This window comes from Falco cherrug, chromosome 13 (genome assembly GCF_023634085.1).
Source record: "Falco cherrug isolate bFalChe1 chromosome 13, bFalChe1.pri, whole genome shotgun sequence".
Taxonomy (NCBI): Eukaryota; Metazoa; Chordata; class Aves; order Falconiformes; family Falconidae; genus Falco; species Falco cherrug.
The window spans coordinates 4,465,569-4,487,586 of record NC_073709.1 but is presented as its reverse complement, the minus strand read 5'-3'; the positions used below and the strand labels follow the sequence as shown (position 1 = coordinate 4,487,586).

General features: G+C 39.5%; 1 protein-coding gene across 9 annotated transcripts in view; it reads right to left on the bottom strand.

Moving 5' to 3' along the window:
• CCDC85A (coiled-coil domain containing 85A) overlaps positions 1-22,018 on the bottom strand; it is a 196,397-nt gene that overhangs the window by 157,892 nt on the left and 16,487 nt on the right. The window contains exon 3 of one of the 9 annotated variants that reach the window (XM_055725360.1): positions 17,825-20,214. The exons of the other annotated variants lie outside the window; for them this stretch is intronic. Within the exon in view, the coding sequence (XP_055581335.1) occupies positions 20,177-20,214 (38 nt within the window). The 3' untranslated portion in view covers positions 17,825-20,176. Of the gene's footprint in view, positions 1-17,824; positions 20,215-22,018 lie in introns of those variants that run through there. 9 annotated transcript variants of the gene reach the window in all.

Below are 22,018 nucleotides of genomic sequence, written 5' to 3'. Positions count from 1 at the left end.
GGACAGTACGGTGGTCACCCTGGGGCCACAAACAGTGGCCTGTGTGCCTCACAAACACAAGTAACAGGAAACAACACACACCACCAAGGAAAGCATTGTATAAAAATGGAAAACGGTTGCTAGCACTAGCAACACAGGCAAGAAGACAGAGCATCTCTTCTAAAATATTTAGGTTGATAGAATGTGATCACTTTACATCACATTCTAGTGGAACCAGACAAATTTACGATATTTAAGTGAGATGATGTTGAATGAATTTGTTTTGCTACGGAATGCATCTTGAATAAGTTGTTTTTTCCAGTAATGACTCACACATTAAGCAAACGCTACCCACAATGTGTTTTTGCTCCCAAAGACATTTGAACCTTCTTCCAAAAAAGTGACGGAAGAACAAATATTTGAGACCTCCTCTGAGGAAAATCTTGGTTCAATTGCTACTTCAGCTGGGATTTTTTTCCTATTCTCACTCACACCTTGGTTGTGAATTCTGCAAATGCACAACTTGGTTATCAATTCTGCAGATGCTCCCTTTATTCTCTTTCAAATGTCACTCTCTTTTCATGTTCCAACCATTTATTTAAAGGCAGTTTTTCCTAGTCAGCAGAAGGGCATTTGAAGGCATAGCAGTAGTCTAACTTTCAGCTCCAGTCCTATACTGTGTCAATTTAATCTCATCACTTGCCTGGAAGTCTTTTTATTCTTCTTGTTTAGGAACCTACAGACATATGGCAGTAGTCATCTAGAGGCAGAAAGAAGTGACATGTGGCGTGACCTTACAGCAAGCTAAGAAAAACTAACAAGCAAAAGGTAAGGTTTTTCACTAGAGGTGACAGTGTTAAATATAGTACTAAAGTATCCCAAATACAATAGCAGCACTTTCTGCATGAGTGCATACACTATAAATTCCCGATTTCCCGATGGCAGTCTGTGGTTGACTCCAGGCGAGGAGTAGCATTTCCCCTCAGCTGAAATGCCAGTGCCTTCTGTAGTTCCACAGTGAAGCTCATGGAAGGCAGCCGATCCCTAGGAGCACGCGTAAGCAAGGTATCAAAACAGCTCCCATATCAAGGGCGATACTTTGTCAATAGCAAAAAGCATTTTCTGTGTGGATTTGTAGGCATGTATTTCCCTGGTTGCTCCTGCACTGGTATAACAAAAGCCAGTGATTCCAAGGAACAAGTGCCAGCTGGGAGACCTGCTCTTGCAGTTTACAGGCCAGCCTTAGGTTAGCAAATAGCAAACTGCAGAATGATGCAATTAAAGGAAAGAAGTTTTAGTCTCTACAGGTACAAAGGTACTTGCCTCCTTTTCTTTAACGTAACATGTTCCAAAATGAGAGCGAGGACTATCCCACCAGCAAGGGTATATCCAGGTGCAAATCAAATGCAGAGTAATACAGATGGTGTTTTAAGTAAGAGATAGTTCCTGCCATTTAACCCCACTATGGCATCTGCATCGTGACCTTACCTGTTCTGAAGTTAACAGAAAACTGGTCTTTCCATCCAGACTCCTATGAAGTCCGAGCTGCAGCTGAGAGAGGCTCAAACATAAGCAACACACCTAGCCTACTAGCTGTAAAATGCTGGATATTCTGTTTTAGCCCAGTACTGACAGATCTTCACTGAAATTTTCCTTTATCATTCCCAGGAAATACTGAAAAAATCTGACATCTTTTAGTGAGCTTTAGCTTTAAACTTTTAAGGAACAAAACTGGAAGTTAATGGTGTTAACATATAAGTGCAATAAAAACAGCAGCTGATAAAAATCCCTGTAAAAATGAAATACAGCTTATTCTTCTTGCAACTTTACATGCAGATTGCATTTCTTCCTAAAGCTTCAGAAAAGGCCAGGAGACAGACTATTTATCAGAAAACCATCAAGCTAGAATTTCAAGTCAAGCTAAAAAGATCCCAGCTGAGCTGCTTGCTTATAAATAAAAGAACCTATGAAGTATGGTATAGAGCTCGATTTCCTTAGCTTTGAACCCCAAAGCTGAATGGTCTAATGCAGAAAACTCTATCCAGTTTAATTCTCCTTATTTTTAAAGTTCTGCTGCAGCATCAATCACCTCTGGATTTGCTATCAGGCCTTCCCTTGTGCATCAGAATATAAAATACACACATGGCCCTGCTTAAACTATCAGCTCATTAAACAGAGTGCATTCAAAGCTACAGCACCATTGAGACACCCACAAAACTAAGTTTTTTGTATAAGCTTCTACAGAGGAGGCAGAAAAAGCAAGAGTTTGGGGGCAATTATGCATACCAGGTGCTACAGTAATGGAATGAAGCAGTTAAAAAGGAAAAAAAAAAAAAAAAAAGCATTGGAAATGTAACAAGATCCATGTTACATGGGATTCCTTAAAAAAAGTTCAGTGGTGGCTTGCTTTCAGATGGAGGTTAAGGCAGTTATGCTTCTGACTACAGTGACAGAAGAGATGGATGCGTAACGCCTCACCTTGCAACCCCTGCAGCATGCTTATGTATAACACAGCTTTAGTGAAGTCTGTATCATGAATTACGTACAATATACTGAATAAGCTTACCAGTGAAAATTGACTTTTTTATTTTATTAAGCAGTAAAGTCAGGGTATAGAAAGAAGATATAAAAGAAAAACTTATGCATCACTGGGATGGCCACTATCCAAGTCTTTGCCACTTTCAGAAGAGCTGGCATTATTTGATGTAATGTAAGAAAAGGCTTGAAGATCTGAAATTCTAAGCCAAATTCTCAATCAGTCAGAAGTCTGTTGCACGATGCCACCTTACATTTGCTAAGGATTTGGCATCTCATCCCTTTAAAATTTTAAACTTTAATTTGGTGATTTGGATCACCAACACAAACCGGTACCCATTCCCTATGGCTGCAGGGGCTGGTTGGATGGAGTTACGTTCACAAAGTCCCTCTCTTATTAATGTTAAAGGAAAAAGAGAGATTTAATTTTCACAGCTCCTTAGTCAGGAATAATTTTCTTCCCTCCTCACTGCAGTGTCCTTGCACTTGTTAAACTTCTTTTGTGAGGAAAAGAGAAAGAAAGTGAAAGCAGCAAGATGTATTAAGATGTATAAATAAATGAACAAAAAAAACCTGCTTTCCAGCTATTACTAATTAAGATTAAACTAGGCCCTGTAATCAGACCCACCTCTTATCAGAGAAAGGAGAAGTGAAGAAAAGGCTGAGAGATAAGAACTGGCCTCAAGAAAAGCATCATCATTATTCCCTTTCCATTCCAAAACCTTAAACATACTCAGTCTTACTTGATTTCATCAAGATACTGCCTAGGCAAGTGCAAAGATTCCAAAAATAGTGTCAGCACCACGACTACTTGCACTGCAACATATTCCCGGACACTTTCCTTCTGATCTATCCCTTCTGACATGACATCTAGAACATCACTAAAGCTTAGTATCAGACTGTGGCATTCAGCGTTTGACGTTGCAGCAATTACCGAGTTACTGTGATTGAATGTCTCTCCCTGAGTAATCCCCACGGACTGGTACTCTGGTACTCCTCAGGAGAATCTGACTTTTGAAGAGAACACTGATCTTCTACACTGTGACACAGGATGTGCTTCCAGATCATGCACATTCAGCATAACTCAAAGCAGCCTGATATGAATTTCAACCAGCAGAATAAAGTTCTGCTGTTCTGCAACCTCAATTTACCTTCAGAAGAGCTACTATTTACGTCTTCCATCTAGACAAAAATCACCCTCAGCGCATTCCAGTGCTTCCTGGCTTTCTCGCCTTTTCTTGGCTCTAGTACAGTATCTTCAGAATTTGACACTAAATCTGCTCATTGTTTTAACCACTCATTGCATTATGTGTAAGGCATACTGCCTATAAACGGTATCTTGCAGTTCTTTACTATCCTTCTGCCCTTCAGAGGCTTTTATGATTCCTGCTGACACTGCCTACCCAGGAAACCTCAGCTCCCGGAAAGGATTTTGTTTTGGTTTCTCTAAGGAAAAGAATATGTAAGAAAAAAACCCAACTCCCATCAAAACAATTGTCTTACCCATTAGTCAGGCGCTTCATGTACAAGAGGTCTATTTCTGTTCTCTCCAGGTTAAGAACCAAAACTTCCACTACAGCATGTGCCTATCTCGGCAGATGCAAGAAGTAGTATGACTTCACTCACACCAACGGAGTTGTCCTGAATTAGTTCTGGATTTCCAATACAAGACAAACATTCATTCCTTCTTTGCTACATTTTTGCCATTTCTTTGTCATTCAACTGGGAAAAGCTAAGTTAAAGCATACAGTGCAAAGTGGACGCGTGATACAAAGTACAATACATGTCAGGTAGGTATCAAATCCAATTTCTGCCTTGGGACACAAGCATAAAGCTTCTGGCAAGTACCTAAGAGAGGGAGAACTTTGTCAAGATTTAATCGTGATCACGAAGTGGAAGCGTAATGCTCAAGTCATCTGAACTGCCAGAACCAGAAGCTGGAATGATACCTGTGCCTTTTGGAGATACAACACTTCATATGACCCAATGGCTCCAGTCAACCTCCTTTCTCTGCTCTCACAGCCATCTAAAGACCAAGCCATTAGTCCTTCATCGGTTTCTACTCCAAAGCTTCATTCTGTTTCAAGATCATCTCTCATTCCTTGCTGTCTGACAACACTTTTAGCTTTTTAGAAGTTTTAATTCTACTAATTATTTATATTCCAAAAAGTAACATTTTTGATGCATATGCTGTTCTTGACCAAAGGCTTTTTTACCCCTTTTTCTACCCACGTGGCCTGTGGAAACCATTTTTGTTTTGCTAAAATGCCCAAAGAAGGGACACTTTTACTAGCATTGAAATACACAGCATCTTTCTTGTCTTATATAAAAATCCAGCCCAACTTGCCATCTGTTCAATCTGTTACATCTAACACTTCCTGCAAGAGACAGCTAGTTTGATCATCACCCATCTAGACTTTGATAGGGTGATCATAGGATCCTGTCTAAAGGATAGTAACAAATTCTAGTGTGTCTTCTGTTCGCAGCCATAAGGTATTTTAAAATTATAGTAAGATTCAGAATTATGCAAATTTCCCCTATTATTCATAATAATAATAAGTAATTAAACTATCATTATTATTATTATTATTATTGCTTATGATGTAAAGAAAGCAAGCAGTACACCATGGAGACATCAGGGAAACCGAAGCAGTTATTTGCAAAAGAAAACTAAAACATATTCTACCACTGAGAGCAAAGCCAAGGCTGAGTTGTTCTGAAAAGGTTCATGCCTTGAGCATCCTGAATGATAAGGCAGAACACCTATAGGAAATGTGGGAAGCCTGTACCAGGGGGAACAGCAAACAGATCTCAGATTTGGCCACATTTGTTTTGCTATGTCCACAGTACCATACAGTACGAGTACAGCCAAGTTAGGATCATTTCTGAGAGCTAGGAAAGAGCCCACAGAGGTTTGGCTGCTGAGGAAGACAAATAAAACTATTTTGGACCTAAGATACATTTCTCTAATATAAAAAGATTTTTCCATTACAGAAGTTTGATGACTTCACATTCCAGAAGTCAATGCATTGAAATCATTGTTTTATGACTACACTGAGCATAAAGCCTAGTCATTGAAAACAAACCCATGTCTACTGCAACATCAACAATCATCCACTTTTTACAATTTTTCAAGGGAGAAGACTGAGATGCCAACAGCCCTGTCTCCCTCATATCTACAGTTGTTCATCAGACAGTCAAGCCAGATGTAAGCACGAAAGTCCAAACACTGATCATTCTGACAAATCCAAGATGACAGATAACAAAACAGGAAGACGTAGAAATACTAACCATGATTGATTTTTGCCAAACAGAAAATTCACTGGTTTGTTGCATTGCAGGGCTTGGTATGTGTAACACGTAGCAATCAGTTGTGAGCAGCTCGGAGTCGGGGGGCAGCGCAGTTGTTCTCACGCTATCAGAGTATGGGGGACTGCAGAGTCACCTGATCGTTACTTTTACCAGCCATGAAAGGCAGAAATCTGGCTTAAATATTTTAAAATTCTTTAGCACCTAATTTTCTGGAGATGTGTAGGGAAACATAAGGGAAACAGCATTTCCAAGGGAGAAAACAGGTCAGAGAAGGGATTTTTTTCCCTAGAATGGGAATGATCTCTTCTTGACACGGTCCTGGACTATTTCTATCCTCAGAAGGCATTTTTCCTTATAATTGAACCTGTTTTATCTTCTAAAAATGTAACACTGAAGAGTGGTACGGATAAGGGGCAAAGAGACCACACAAGCCAAAAGATGGTTGTAATAAAGGGAATAAATAGGTGCTGGAATGAGAGAAGAGAAAGTGAATCTGCTTCAGGACTCGAAGGTGAGGGGCACAGCACAGCATTGTACAGTGGTTTCTGAGAACTGGATGATAATGCATTCACCATCAATGTTTGCAGAGAGCCTTGGAAAAACTTTAAAGCTCTTGGTCTTCGGGACTTCAAATAATACACAGAAAGCATCTCAGCTTAATATTTCAACCTTCACTCTCACAGTATTTATGTCTGGCTCAAAAGATGATGTTTTTCCATCACTAACATACCTGTATTCTTTCCAGAGGTTAAAAACCCAGGTAATGACCCAGCTTACAAATGTTGAGAAGTGCTTTCCTTGGAAAAGCACAGCTTCGTTTATTTAATTCTTCATTTACTTGATTCTTCATTTATTTAAATGAAAAGATTGAGTCTAATTCTGTTAGCTAAGACACTGCTGAGCCTTTCTGTCACTCTGGAACTGCACAAGAGCCTATGTATAAAGGAGGATTATGAAACAACCTCTAAACAAAGCAGAGTCATTGGCTTACCTGATCTCTGTAGAGCAAGGACCAAAACCACTAAGCACCTGAAAAATTGCACCGAAATCCAACACTTGGCTGTTACTGCGACTGTCACAGTATACATCCTACCTTGCCTAACTCCATGGATTTATGAAGTGCAGCTGACACTGATGCTTCCACCAGTAGATGTGTACCACCCTAAAGCCTGATGCTGCCAAGCTGTTCAGCAGCTGAGCTGCTCTTCATTCCAGTGGGACTCTAATATGCACTGCTCACCTACAGGATGCAATGCACACAGAATCATGGAATCATTTAGGTTGGAAAAGACCTTTAAGTTCATCAAATCCAACCATTAGCCCAGAACTGCCAAGCCCGCCACTAAACCACGTCCCTAAGCATCACATCCACACATCTTTTAAACATCTCCAGGGACAGCAACTCAGCTGCTTCCCTAGGCAGCCTGTTCCAATGCTTGACAGCCCTTTCAATGAAGATATTTTTCTTCAATCCCCAATAACAAATCTAAACCTCCTCTATTCAAGATTACCAAAATGAGACTTCTAGTACAGGCTAGTTGTATACATTCATGTAGCTCCGATTTTAACAAACCCACTCAGGAAGCAGCATGGGTATTTTCAAATCTTCACAGTGCAAGAGTCTTGTTTGCACCAGGACAAACCCCAGAACTCTGCCATCGGGTGCTTGCCCTCCAGAGAGTTACCACCATACCACATCTGATCATTTTCTTTAAAAGAGGATGTCTCTAAGGTACCTCTCCCCTCTCCATCTTCTGCTGGATGGACTCTCCTCTCAGTTTTCCAGATTTTGCTAATCCCATGCCTAAACAGGTTATGCTCCCCAGAAGTTAAAGGGTAAAATCAGGTACATAACTTATAGCTGACATCTCCCCTAGCTGAGCAAGCCCTTGATGTGGGCATTTCATGATGACTGGTCTCCCACTACCTGGGGTTTCAAATTGAGGCCTGTCAGCCGAGACCAGCCCAGAAACTGCCATGGGCAACAAAGGACCACGCAGAGAGGGATGATCTATACACTTCAGTTTAAGTCAATCCCCTGACAACTTTAAAGAATAAGACCAGTAATTTAATAAGGAACCAGAATAAAGTGAGCTATAAACATCTTTCGCAGCATAAATTGCTGCTAGATTAAGGTTTGTAAACCATCTCATGGGGGGAAGGGGGATACTGTTGTGAAAAGCACAATTTTAAAATCTTACATATTTTATATTTTGGTTTTTATTTAAGTTATGTTTATCAATCATACAAGATTCCGGGGATACAAACAAGTGGTAACATAATCTGCTGAAAATTAATTCTGCATGTTGGTTCTACAGTTTTAAAGGTAATAAATCATCAATCACCAGCACAGGACCACAGCATCTATTTCATGCATGAAGCAGCACTTTATCATGGTAAATTTAGTTGTGCCTTATTAAACTGACTGCAGTCTCTGGCCAGCTAGTAGAACCTGAACAGGTCTTCACATTGCATTCCTCAGAGTTCAAAATAAATCAAAAACTCCCAGCTTGCATGTATCTATGTGATTTTTAGAAAATGACTTAACCATTTCAACTACTGAACTAATTGGCAAGCGTGAGGTGAGTCTGAGGACTAAAAGTTCATGAAAAATCTCTCCTCAGCCCACATGGCTCTGGCATAACAATCATATTAGAGATTAAAAAATTAATTTAGGCTCCATACAGTCAAATACACTTTGTTCGTTCATTTCCAGTGAGGCTTTTTTTTTTGAGTTGGGTTTTTTTTTTTAAGTGTCAGTGAATTAGTCTATACCAACAGAAAAGCATAGCCACAGGCAAACAATGTGGCTACATCCTGTTCCTCTACAAATCAATAGCAGTGCTTCTACAAGAGGATCAAACCACATAGGGCCAATTTCTCATTCAAATTCATCTCTTCTTCTCACCAAAAATGAAATATAAAGCAATTCAAGCATTTTCCAAATCCTTCTGTCCCTTCTCCCCATGGTTTACATGCCTTTTTTTTTTTTTTTTTAGGAACATAAATTTTCTCCTGTTTATGTTTTAAAGGATGCATTAGGTAGGTAAGTTCCACTCATATGGCTTTCTTCACATGCCTATTCACAGGCCAACTGTCAGAAACAGGAGTCAACATGAGTCTTTCCACTGACTTTAACCTCACCTAAAGTGATGACAGGAATAACTGAAGCACAGCAGAACCTCATCCAAAGGCTGCATTATCTTTCCCTCCACAACTTCAACCACCATCACCACTGCATTTCCCCATTGAGTTCTGTTTTCCTGAAAAGCAGTGAAATACTTCATGAAATTCCTTCACTTAAGAGGAAAAAGCTCCAAACCACAGCAAAATCAGTAATTCACAGTAATTGTGACTCTTAATGTATCATTGACTAAAATCTGCATTTCCTTAAGGAGAACGGTCATCTTAACAGTCTACCGTTATCGATTTAGCAAGCAAACAGTGCTGGCCCCAAAGCAATTGACATTTCCTTTTGACAAAGGAAACAGGCAAAAAATTATTTCAATCTCCAGAAATGTAATCACAGTTCATGACATAACAGCTCAAGTGCTACTCACATATAATTCTTCTTTTGAAGCAATAGATATAGCCTGACACACAGCAAGGATGTCTCACAGACTTTCCTAATACTAATTTATTGCAGAAAGCAGGTCTAATTTCCTGCCCTCGCTATAGTAATAGATTAGCAACACTTGTATTAATTCTACTTTGTTATTGTGGAATCTCAAGCAGGATGTACATCTGAATATTGAGCGCCTTTGTATAGCTACAATATAGCCTATCTGTTACACACTTGCACGGCTTCTTGCACGAGACCTATCCTTTTGAAACAGGTTTAGAATTTCCCTCAAATAGTTTCACGTCCTACCTGAAGTTTTGTACAAAAGCATATATACTGCATGGAAGGAGGCGGGGGGTGTGGTGTGTGTGAACGTAACCCACATCTACACATTTTCCTGAGAAGCAATATTACTTCACAATGAAATAGGAAACATGAAAATCCTCTCTGATAAACTTGTCATTTTTTAATATAAATAAAATAAAACAAAACAATTTTAACTTTTCAACAAAAATATGGGATGGCAGTCCCTAGACACCTGCATTGGGCTGCTCTCCGTGCTCTCTGCCTCAGACAGAGGTTACACTTCTTTGAAACAGAAAGGCAATTTCATGTTAGCTCTGTGCAATTAAAAAAAAATAAACAATCTATTTCTCTTCTAAGTGAACTTCCAGGGAAAGTTTTCAATCTCGAAGTACCTTTGGTTCATGCTAAATTTATCAGAATTACTGTTTAGACAAACCGAAAAATTTAAGGTACTTAAGGCTATAGTTATGAATAGTCATAAGGCTAAAACTAAGCGTTACAAATTATTCAAGAGAGCTTTCAAACCTACTACCTTTGTAAGACTATTTAGCTAAGTGTCTTGATAATCTTGAAAACAAACAAAAATCCCCACCACCCTGTAATGACTAACCAAAATCTTGTAGTTTAACATGTTAGTCATATAGTGCCGTGTACCTATGTCACACATAATTATATTATTATCAAGCAATACATGGCAGCCTTTGTAACTGAGGTTAATTCATGCTTTTACTTTAATAAATCTGGCATCATATTAAGTATACAGATGGACAGTCACATTTGTCCAGTTGAGCAAACATTTTCTATTTAAAAAGAGACAAGTGGCCCCCTAAATTAATAAATGCTATTGTGTATGGACACACAAAATGCATCATCAGATTCTTCCCCCATTCAGTTAATCTGAGATATTTTTCCCCAAGTCCTAAAGCACAGGCACCTAGAGGAACCTCTTACTGCCATGAACTCCACACTGTCAAATTAATCAGACAACACTCTGTCATTTAAACAGCTGCTAGACAAGGACTAACGAGGAACCAGGAGGAATTCCTACATCTCTGTCTCACTCTGAATAATACATCACCCACTATCAAAAATAAATGAAGGAAACCCAAACATTTTTAGAAGAGTCTTATCTTTTTAGCCACTGGCAGATTTGCAGTGATACACCTCAGTGTTGGTACAGGTGAAAGTCTGCCTTCATGGGAACAGGCACAGTGCTGCTGAAACTACAAAAATTATGTCAGGTCTGGATATGATCCCAAGTTTATTTGACAAGATGTATTATACAGAGGTAGAAAACACATGCACTAATCCTTTACCTATATGCAAAAGAAATTAAGTTTACTTCTTACTACACTGCAGCCAATGTATAAAAGGCAAAAAATATAGCCCAAACAGCAAAGAGTAATTAAGTGCTGCATTAAAGCAGCACTCGGAGGAAAAACACTGTTTTGCAAGAACAGGTAGTACTCTCACACCAGCTCTCAGATAATCTGTCTAAACACCAGCTCTCAGCTGAGTTTGTGATGCATAAGGCAAGGCCAGACCATTCTTCTTTTCGAGGATTCTGGTCAAGGGTATCTATGACTTTAATCTACGTAATGTTTCTTTTGCAATGCCCAAAGCATATTTGCCAAACCTAGATTAAATCTAAGTTTATTTATCAACATGGTTTAACATTAATTGTGCATCAGGCTCCTCAAACCACGTGTACACATGTACCATACCACCAAGTTTAATGAAGAATACTACTTTGCCCCTTAAAAGACCAAGTCCTCAAATCAGCAAATGCTGCTTTTGTACTTAAAATGAGGAACACACAGAAAAGCTTAAAGATGACAACAGCATCACTTCAGCTCATTAGGTTAGAGCTGTTTGTAAACGATCACAATTCAGGGCCAAAGATCCAAAGCTATACCTATCGAAATGTCAACTTCAGCGCATTAAGAAGACAGCAACCAAATGTATCTACTAAGCTATTTTTTTTTTTATTTCAGAGTAACATGTATTGTCCCTGGCCTGATGGATCATTTTGATTATGCTTACATACATACTGCTAAGCTTTTAAGCAGCTCTGCAATGCTGAAAGAGCAATGCAGTGAAAGCCATCTGGGTTTTCCACTGAAAGTCTTTATTAGATCCTTCTGTACTGCTGGATTCAACCTCTTCTGCCACTTTTGCCACGCAGCTGAATCTGTTCAATTTCACCACTGAATCTTCAGGCAAATCCCACAAGATTAAAGCAGGTGCAATGGATTTTGCACTTTGAAGAGAGATAGCTGAGAAATTAATTTTAAAAATAGATATTGTTGCAGCAACAAATCCTAACAAATTAAATAGCTAAATTTTTTGAGACTATTTAATAGCAAAACAGAATACAAATAATTGGACTACCTCCATTCTTCACTGCAGATAAGCCTAAACCATGTTTATAAAAAGCAAGAGACCATGTGTATAACTGATAGAGAAACCAGCACTGTAGTTTTTAACCTCTTGTTGGACTTCTAGTTTCCCTTCCAATGTAATTGCTTTTTCAATAGCGATAATCAAAGGACTCATAGTAATGATGTTCACAAATTGTTAAGATTAATTTAGTAAAAAGCAAAAAAAGATTAGAAAACATATTTTATTTTCTCCTTTTTAAATAGGAAAGCTCAGATTCAGTAACAGAGTTCGACTAACACAAACCTTTCACCCATGCCATGTAAGCAATCGCTTGAAAAATTAAATATTTCATAATGAAAGATTTCTGCCTTCCAATACGCAGGGGAAGTATCCTGCTTTACAGAAAACTCCGGTAGAGGAGTAGAGTGTATATAAAAAGAAATTCACATTTCTACACTACTAACTGCTAGATTGCTGAAGTAGCTGCAGTCATACTTCTCCATTCTCAATCACAAGAGAACACTTGCAGTAGGCACCTTGAAGTGCTCAAGACACCAAAAGCCATGGGGAGCTCAGAGATGCTAAGGAAGTAAAAATCCCAAGTGCCCATCCCGAGTCGGCCAGGATCAGCACTATCATGATGGCAGCTACACTGTGGCTGGCAGATACTGTAAGAAGTGTCCTGTTTTTCATCTGATACTAGAACAAGGGGGGAGCTATCTGCAAGTGACTAAAAACCTGCACAGTTACTAACAAATCCCTTCAATTACTATATTTATCACCCAGAAAGAAGTGATGTGTAAGTGATCATTACCTACATCATTTCATACCATTCAAGTCTGGAAATGCTGGAACTCTAGTTACCCCTATAATCTAATTCTGCTCCCCCACACCCCTGCTTTTTTGAAGCAGGGATACTGCTAAAAAACAATGCAAATTCATTATAATCCAACTTGGTTTAACTGGATTACAACATTTTCCCTTCTTCAGAGTCTTTCACTTTGACATTTTCTTTTCTTCAGAGTCCTGCACTTTACAACCTACGCACTCTCAATCTGTCTAACCTCATCTACTTTCTTTTCCTTAGAAAAACCTCAGAAACTACAAATTCTCTTCTGAGCAACTTTATCAGCTGTGCTCACTAGGGCACAACTCAAACCTTCAGCATCAAATACAGCCTGCTCCCACTACAGCTGTAAAACTACCTTCACATCCGGGTGATGTTTCCCTAAAGGTGGCAATCAGCTTCTGAACCCAGTTGCAGGAGTGAGGAGAAAGGAGATCCTGTTCAGTTTGTCCTTCTCTTTCCTTTCCGCTTCCAGCAATTGTGCACTTTTCCCCAGATGGATTACAGATGGGGTGACGAGAGCTCTCTGCCCCCAGGCTCCAGCCCCTGAGCATGGCTGGTGGAGCTGCTCTCTCCTTTCCTGGACACTGAAAATGCTTCATCCCTTGTAGTGTTGTATAAGGTAAATGGGCTGTCAAGAGCTCTGTACTTGGTTCAGTGTTTACAGTGCGGCAGAGAGGGAGACTAATGTGCTTCCCCTGCTACTAAAAGCTGTACAGGCAGCTCCTACCACGTCCTTAGTGAGGGCAGGAGCCCAGCCCTGGGGTGATAAACAAAGGCAGCACCCCAGGGAGAGAAAGGCAACAGTGATTTTTTCTGACTGTCTTCAAACCTGGACTGAGAGTCTCCATGTCAAATATCAACCTTATTGAAAGCAGCCTGTGAAAGAATAGAACTTCTTGAAAGATAAAGTGCAAGATTTCCTTCAGGTCAGAACATTGTGGGCAAAGACGGATGGCTGCCTGATTCACCTGGAATAAATTTCTAAGACCCAGCTCTTAGACCCCATTCTCATGACACCACTTGGGGAAAAACAACAACAACAACAACAACAACAACAAAAAACCCTGAAACCAAAACCCACCCTGCTTCTAAAAAGCCTGTGAACCCAGTGGGCACATCCAAGTGTATAAAGCCAGCCACCTGCATAAACAAAAGCAGTGTCAAACACTAAATGATTTCATTAGCTAGATCAGCATCTCAAACAGGACAACACAGCAAGTCATTCTCCTTTGAGAAGCAGCAAGATTACAGCGCACACATGCATTTCTATAGCACAGCACGCAAGAGTCTAAACCAGGCAAGCAGTCATTTATTCTAACTAGCAAAAGATGCTTCAGGTGTTGGTTTAGTACAACCTGCCTGTGCTCCTAAAAGGCATGCTAGGGTATTTTCTGGCAGCTTGTCTTTCAAAGTTTGCCTAATTCCATCCTTACGTGCACTCCAGCTGCTAGCTCCTGGGTAACATAACTGCTGGGAAGCAACAGGGCAGCCCAAGCGCAAGTCGTCGGTCTGGCGCTGTCCTACACCTCAGAGCATTTCCTAGAGTGGTAGGTAATATGGGTGATGCCCGTCGCATACCCAGATCTCAGCAACTTCACATCAGGAGGACCACATTAATTGGAATCCTTGCTTTCCCACCACTATGTAAGAGTAGTTTTAGATCTGCATCATTCCCTGAGAGAAATATTTTTGATCATTTCTAAAGAGGTTTATTTAACAGGCCAATTAGCCTCCTGCTAATTATCTCTCATGCTGGATAACAGTCAAACAATGTAGACAGAAGTATACAAAAGTATTCTGGTTATTCTTCTCTAACTTTTCAGCTATGCCAAGCTCCTCAGTCTCAGAAACATTTTCAGTTTCCCTTCACTGTATATAGATGAACGTGTTGCTACTTTACATTTTTTAATGCTCATGATTGAACCTTCACGTGGCTCAGGCAGGAGAAACACTATCACTTGGGGAGTGTGCTTGCTAGACCAAGGGCAAAACATGAGGTGTAACCAGTCACCGCATGAACATTCTGGACACTGTATTAGAGGATGGCTACTGACTGTCAGAGATACCCCAAGAGTTCAGCCTGAAAATTACTATTTTGACGCTTTCAAAATATCTGGGAAGTGTTTTGATAAACTATATTATTTTTTATGCAACTATCACTACTGCACTTCTTACTAGTGTCTTTGAATTTCTAACTACTTATTGTTCACTTTTCTTATTTGGGGTTCACAGTTTAACTTCTTGACCCACATCCTGTAAAAGTTTACAATGATAAAAAGGTGGTAATCCCATGTTGTAGTTATAAAATTGGTTAAATGCATTAGGAACGTTTATCCAGGAGAAAATGATACGGCTCTGCAGAAAATTCTATAAGCAAAGATATTTAGACAAGTGCTACATCAGAAGTAGCACCATATGTTCCCAAACTCCAGCATGAAAGACAAAATGCCTGTAAAATGAAAAGCAATGAATGTTTTCCAAAAGCTACCACCCTGAGAACTTAAAAATATGCACTCATTTCAAGTACCAAATAATCAGACCAATCTAATGATGAAGGAGATAATTAAAAGACTAACAGGTTGCTAAATTGTGCTCAGGACACACAACCTGGCGTTTTGCTCTCGTTTATAAGTAAGATTAAAATAGTAACAGTACCAATGTCTCTTTAATCTCTGCGCAGTTTTGAAACATTCGATTGCACTCAGACCGCATTTCATCATAAGAAGTGCCATTAAAAACTCACTACTTAGCATGGCAGGAAGCTGCTATAATTACAGTAACTTTCTACTCATAACAAGAACTGTTACTGTAGTCCTGTCATCACATATCACCCACTGGAAATGTTTAGGCTGTCATTATTGAACGTCAAAGCCTGATTCCCCACTGAGTATACATTACTATGGAGGTTTAAAATCCTGGATTGAATTCTGATTGGTGCCATTCATAAACATTTTTAGAAATGACTCTGTTCCAGTTACTTTGTACAGGAAACCTCCACCTTCTGGCAGACAGCGAGAACCTCTAACCAGTCTTTCCTCAAACACAGCCACTGATTCATGTGACTTTGTAAACATTTCAGACCGCAGTATTTGATAGATAGCAGCAGCAACCACCTAGCTGCTAGAAATGAGTCTACCAGCATTCAGCCAAAAAAATCTCAAAATACACTAGTTCACCGAGTTCTTATCATCCACATCTGCCAAGTCACAGGGATGTTCAGACAGAGACTCGTCATGGAGATTTATATCTGCTAAGTACTTACTTCCCCTCCTCCCTAGCATATTCACAAGATGCCACACTATTGATCGATACCAAGGGCCAAATGACCATCTTGCCAAAATAATGGTTCTTTTTTTTTTTTTTTTTTTTTAGCATATAAGAGCTTTTACTTTTAAATTTTATTCTGATGAAAGATTGATTTTGACTCATTTTGACTGTATCAGTTAGCAAACTGAATTCCTCAGCTGATAGCAGACCACGCCTCTGTTTCATATCAGCATCTTGATTTTCCAAATGAAAACAACTACAGCTACACAACAATTTGGCAGCATTAAAAAAAGGCCACAAGAAACAAGACAGAAAAATATAGCTTCCTCTAGTGAAGCTATCACAGCACTTCCAAGTTTGGATTCATTGTAAATCACCTTCTCTATTGCAAGGACACTTTTACCCATCCCTGTAAATGCAAAAGGTACATTAACATCTTCTAATATGCCTGCTGCGCACACACAAAAATAATTAAAGACAGCTTTGCTCCCCACTGGCCAGTTTAGCATAATTCAGGAAATTCAGGAAGGAAGGAAACACTGCTTTAAAAGTTGATTTTGAAAGGAAACACATTGAAAATGTTTTTATCAAGCTAATTGTTCATGAAGGTGTTTTCTAGGTGTGCAAATAACCTCAGCCCCAGTTTTTACACCACAGTCAAAACAGACTTAAGAAAAAAGCACTTAGAAAAGCCAGATGATGCAAGAAATAACCAGTAGCTAAACCTCAGAAAACCTGGATTTAAGGTTTAGTTAGTGACTGATTAATCTTATTCAGATTAAACATTTGTTTAGCTCATGGTTCTTCATACACAAGATGATGATCACAGTATTTGCTTCGCTCGTAAATTTTTTTGAGAACTACTGATAAAAAGCTTTAAGTAATAACCTGGCACTACCACCAGGAGTATGCATTTTCTCAAGTTAACAGCACATCCATAGCTCTTTATATACATCAAGGTCTCAACTTCACAAAGCCATGTTTTCCTGACTTTGTGCAACCAGTAGCTTGGCTATAATCAAGGAAGCATTCATGCATGTAAATCAGTGCGAGTTCCGCCACACACTGACACTCTCCCGGTCAACACGAGAGGTCTCCAGGACTAGAACTGCCAGTTACTCCAGCTCCAGCTGAAAAGCGGAAGGAAGCTCTCTAGTCAGGGCTGCATGACTGTTAGGAGATAAAGCAAGACTGCTGCACAAGCCTCTGCAGGCTCACACTCCACAGGTAGAAGCTGGAGCAAGGCGAGGACTTTCTGATGGCTTTCCACAGCAACAAAGGGAGCAAAGAAAACCAGCTATGTCCTCCTCTCCTCTAGCTCCCTTGGCTGGTACCACCACTGCTGGTATCAGAGACTTGCTTTGGACCTTTCAGAAGCTCACAGGACTCTCTGAAGCACAGAAGCAGGCTTACACAGCCCAAACCAAAGCAAAAGCTTTTTGCCAACAGATTGGGCCTGAAAAGAACAGACATACTGCAACAGCAATTTCCAGAAGATGCTTCTGTGTCATTAGTCTGACTAACAACATGTTACCGATTCAGTCTTTCCCTCTGCCAGATGTTCATGAATTCAGCAAAATTCAAACATACCACAGACACACAAAATAGGTATCATTGAACATTTATTTTGGTGGCTTTCAGATCTGATACATACTTGGGTTTGGGTTTTCCAGAGTTTGTCTTTGGTTTTGATGGTTTTCTGCACAATACACAATAAAAAAACATATGTTCACAAGCAAGATAACAGAATACAAGATCTGATGACACCGCTGCAGCGATGCCATACCAGAAGGTGAAGGAAGCCACCTGAACAGTGAGGAGCACACTTTGGTTTTGAGGAAGGCAGAGGATGCTCCGATCTCTCTGAGAATACTCCCCACCCTGCCAGAACATGCATTAGCATACTTGCATGCAATGAAATTGATACCAAGCCTTCTCTGACTAGCTATCACTAAAATCTCACAACTCCACACAGTCAGCCTCTAGCCCAGCTGACTGGTTTGCAGCTACCAGGCCACATCTTGCATGGTATGGAGGATAAGCACCAACAGAGCTGAAAGCAGACAGGCTCACAGATGAAAGCTTAGTCAGCATCACGCCAAGCCAAGATCTACGATCTCATCCACCCCTGGAACTCCACAGATCTGCAGCTGGCTTGAGCCCCGAATTAGAAATACATTTGGATTGATAAAGGGATGGGTATACATGCAGAAAGAGAACTGGACCTGCAATCCGTAGGTCAAAGAGCTACTTCTGATTTACACCATTAAACCAGAGAAATCTATTTTTGCTGCAATATGTTTCTCTACATATGCAACAAATGTCTCTGGTTGTGGCTAAAATTGAGAACATTCTCAGCTTTATCCTCTCCAGATTCCCGATAAGACTTCTGAAGCAGTGAAGAAACCATCTCTCAAAGAACCTTTCCCACTGTGTTTCACCAGATATGATGGGACACAAAATTAGTACTTAGTAATTACCATATCAACAGTCATGCTAGTTAGATGAGTAAACCAACTGGCTGGTTTATTCATCATCTAACTAGCATGACTATCCACACTCCTGAGGCATCTGAATACTATCCTGATGGGTAAGACACAGACCAGTGAGGCTCAGTGTTCAGAATTAAGATGCCTCTGTTTCCCTGGGAAACAGAATTTCCTAATAAACAGAATACAAACTTATCTGGATTTTTCTCACTCTGGGCAGTAAAAAAAATCTACTAATCCCTTTACTCTTCCATTACGGATCCTTTCCCACGAGTTTCAAGAGCCTCATGCTTCCTATGCATCATAATGCATTTCTGAGCAGTGCTGCTAAAACAAATAACTTCAAACTTAAAAAGATTTTTGGGGTATTAAAAGCACTTAATCAAAAATGTTAAATTTGAGTGTGTCACCTGACTATCTTTGCAGTCAACACCCTGTTTCTCCTGTAACAGGGACAACGAATAACCAAAGCTCTCACATTAGGTTTAAGAGACACGTAGGATTAATATCTATCATCAATTTACTGGAAAATACATCTGCTAAGTGCACCTCTACCAAACACAAAGGAGACAGAGCCAAGGTCTGCTACATTTGAAGTACAGATGTTCCCGTATTGATAAATTCGACAGGTATTTTGCTCTCAAAGCAAACAGAAATTCTCATTCATTCTTCACTCATCATTCAAATATCCATTTTCCAAGCTGATATTGGAATCAACTCTGTCAATTCTGTTAGTTAAAACCATAAAGTAAAAACTCCATCAAGCAACAGAGGTGGAATAGAATATGTTGCTCAGGAAACCGACTTAGCTTCAGTGCTGGAAGTACATATTTCCAGGTGGCAGTTGGTAAGTGTTGACTTGTCATTTAAGTACAATACACTTGGCTTGATTTGGATTGTTGCCGAGTTTTCACGAAAGAGGGTCAAGCAAGTCTTTTTTGTGCCACATCTCTTTTTGGACTTCCCCAAGTATCTTTTCAGTACTCCATGGGTCTACAACCAGATGTACTTGCAGTAGTGTGACCAATACAAGGAGTGAGCACCATCCAACTCATTCTTGGCAAAACCAGAATGATACAGTGTCTTGAGAGTACCAACTCTGAGATCCACAATTCCAAGACAGTCTGATCAGCCACTTCTGTGCTGTCAGGAAATCTAGCAATTCATTTTTATCAGTCTAAATACAACTTTTTGGAACACCCCAAAAGGTTAAGAAATCTTTCCATTTTATTACATTCACTGAGAAGGTAAAATATGCAAATACCAACGCTTTAATACTAAAATTAGGATTTAATAGGTTCAGGATGCTTTTGCCCTCCTAGTTCTCCAAAATATTCGCACATGTTATGGCTGCAGGCAGTCAAAATGTAGCATTCGGCATTATTGATCGGAGTGTAGACCAGGTATCAAGTTCCAACAAGAAGGAATAAATCAAAAAGTTCTTAGCACCTGTACCTGGAGGAGACACAGATTCTGGTATCTTCTGCTCTTTAGTTAAGACTGCAGAGCCTTTGGTCTTGGTGGTTGGAGAGCTGGTTAGGAAAAAAAACATTGTTGGAACACTTTGGTTTCATGTTTCCTTTATGGGCTTAATGATAGTGGAAAAAACCTAAAATTCAAAATTCAACTTCAGGTTACAAAAAATTAAAAAACGGACACAGGCAAGCAACATGAATGGTAATAACAACCAAGTGACTTCATTCACAGCACTGCAAAAGCATGGATATTTAAGCATCTTGCTTCTGTCTCTGGGCATCTAATTTCTGTGCAAGTTGGGTGCCAATGAGGAGTGAAGTGCTCAAATATTTCCAAGGCTCTAAGCCAATTTTCAGGTTCTACCTCAAGCATTCATATGCTTGTGCCTGATGTATTTGGCTGCCTTCAGTGAAATGTTCTTTTTCTCTCTCATAATCAAACAGTATTTTGAGAGACCCATCTTAATGTCATTGGTAATATTTTCAGACCACAAAAAAACTGAGATGGATTTTTAACATCATTAAGATTCATTCACTGTAAAACAAAAATAGACTCAGAAACCAAGAGGGGATGCAGGTCACCTATCAATGCTTTTTCTCCAGGCTTATCTGAACTGCACATAAATGTGAGCTACACAGTGACATCAGCCCTGTAAACTTCGCAAAAAGCATTTTTTTTTTTTCCTTTGAATCCAAGCTACAAGTACATGCTCCATAAGCCCACAGCAAACGTTTATCAAGGCAAATTTTCACAATTCACAGAAACTTAAAGAGATGCAGTGAAAGCAATCTAGTGAGTTTTGAGGTCAAAGATTTGAAGGAGGCATCTCACTACTGATCAAATTAGAGAAGTTGGCTATTACAGGCATAATAGCTCTGGAATAACTCGGGTAACCTTGAGGAAGTAGTGAAATGGAGACCTTTAAAAGACACTCAATATTGTTGCTTACCACATGGCTCACTGTGCTTTTTCAGCTCTAACGTATCTTTTACTCTTAACCCTGCTTGAACACTACTGTGTTTGATTAATCTAAATAACCACTTAAATTATTATACGGAGTTTTAAAAATCAGTATTAAAAACCTTGTCACCATTTTTCCCCCCCTCTGTAACCTGACATAATATTCAGTGCAAAGTTTACACAAGTCATGCAAATAAAAAATAAGCACGTACTTGCTGAAGTATACAGGTGCACAACTGCTGGCTTCTTCCTCTCCCCAAGAATGTACATAAACAATGTAAATATGCCAGACGTTTTATAGCAGAATGACAAGTTGAACTAAGACTATTTGTTATTCACAGTCTTCACATAACTGTTCATCTTTAAAGACAGCCTAGCTCAAGATAGCAGCTTTCCCATTCACAATCAATAATTTGCAAACATTTTCATGCTGTGTACCAAATGCTCATGGACAGATCTCAAATCATGATCCTGACTCTTCTGTGTATTTTGCAGAATGAAAAAGCACAAGGAAAAAAATACACTAAAACATTAAACGTGCACAGACTAGTACCATCAGTGTATTTATTCTTTTAAAGACAAATTTGGTATATATCCTTTCCCCTCCATGTTACACTTGGTGTAATTAATTTCCTCTGAAACAGATTACTGTTATTACTGTTACAGTATATCTTGCTGGTTTTCAGTCCCACTGTCCAGGGCCTCTCCCAGGTTAATCCTTCCCTCTTCTCATTTCATCTGGTATCTTTCTGTTATGACACTGTCTGAAAATACCATCAGTGATCACATTTCAAAAGAACTTTAAATAGTACAAAGAGGGTAAAGAGAGAAGGGTGAATTTTTCTCCTCACTTACTTAAATACGCTTTTATATTTCATGATTGTGAGTGCCCCACAGATT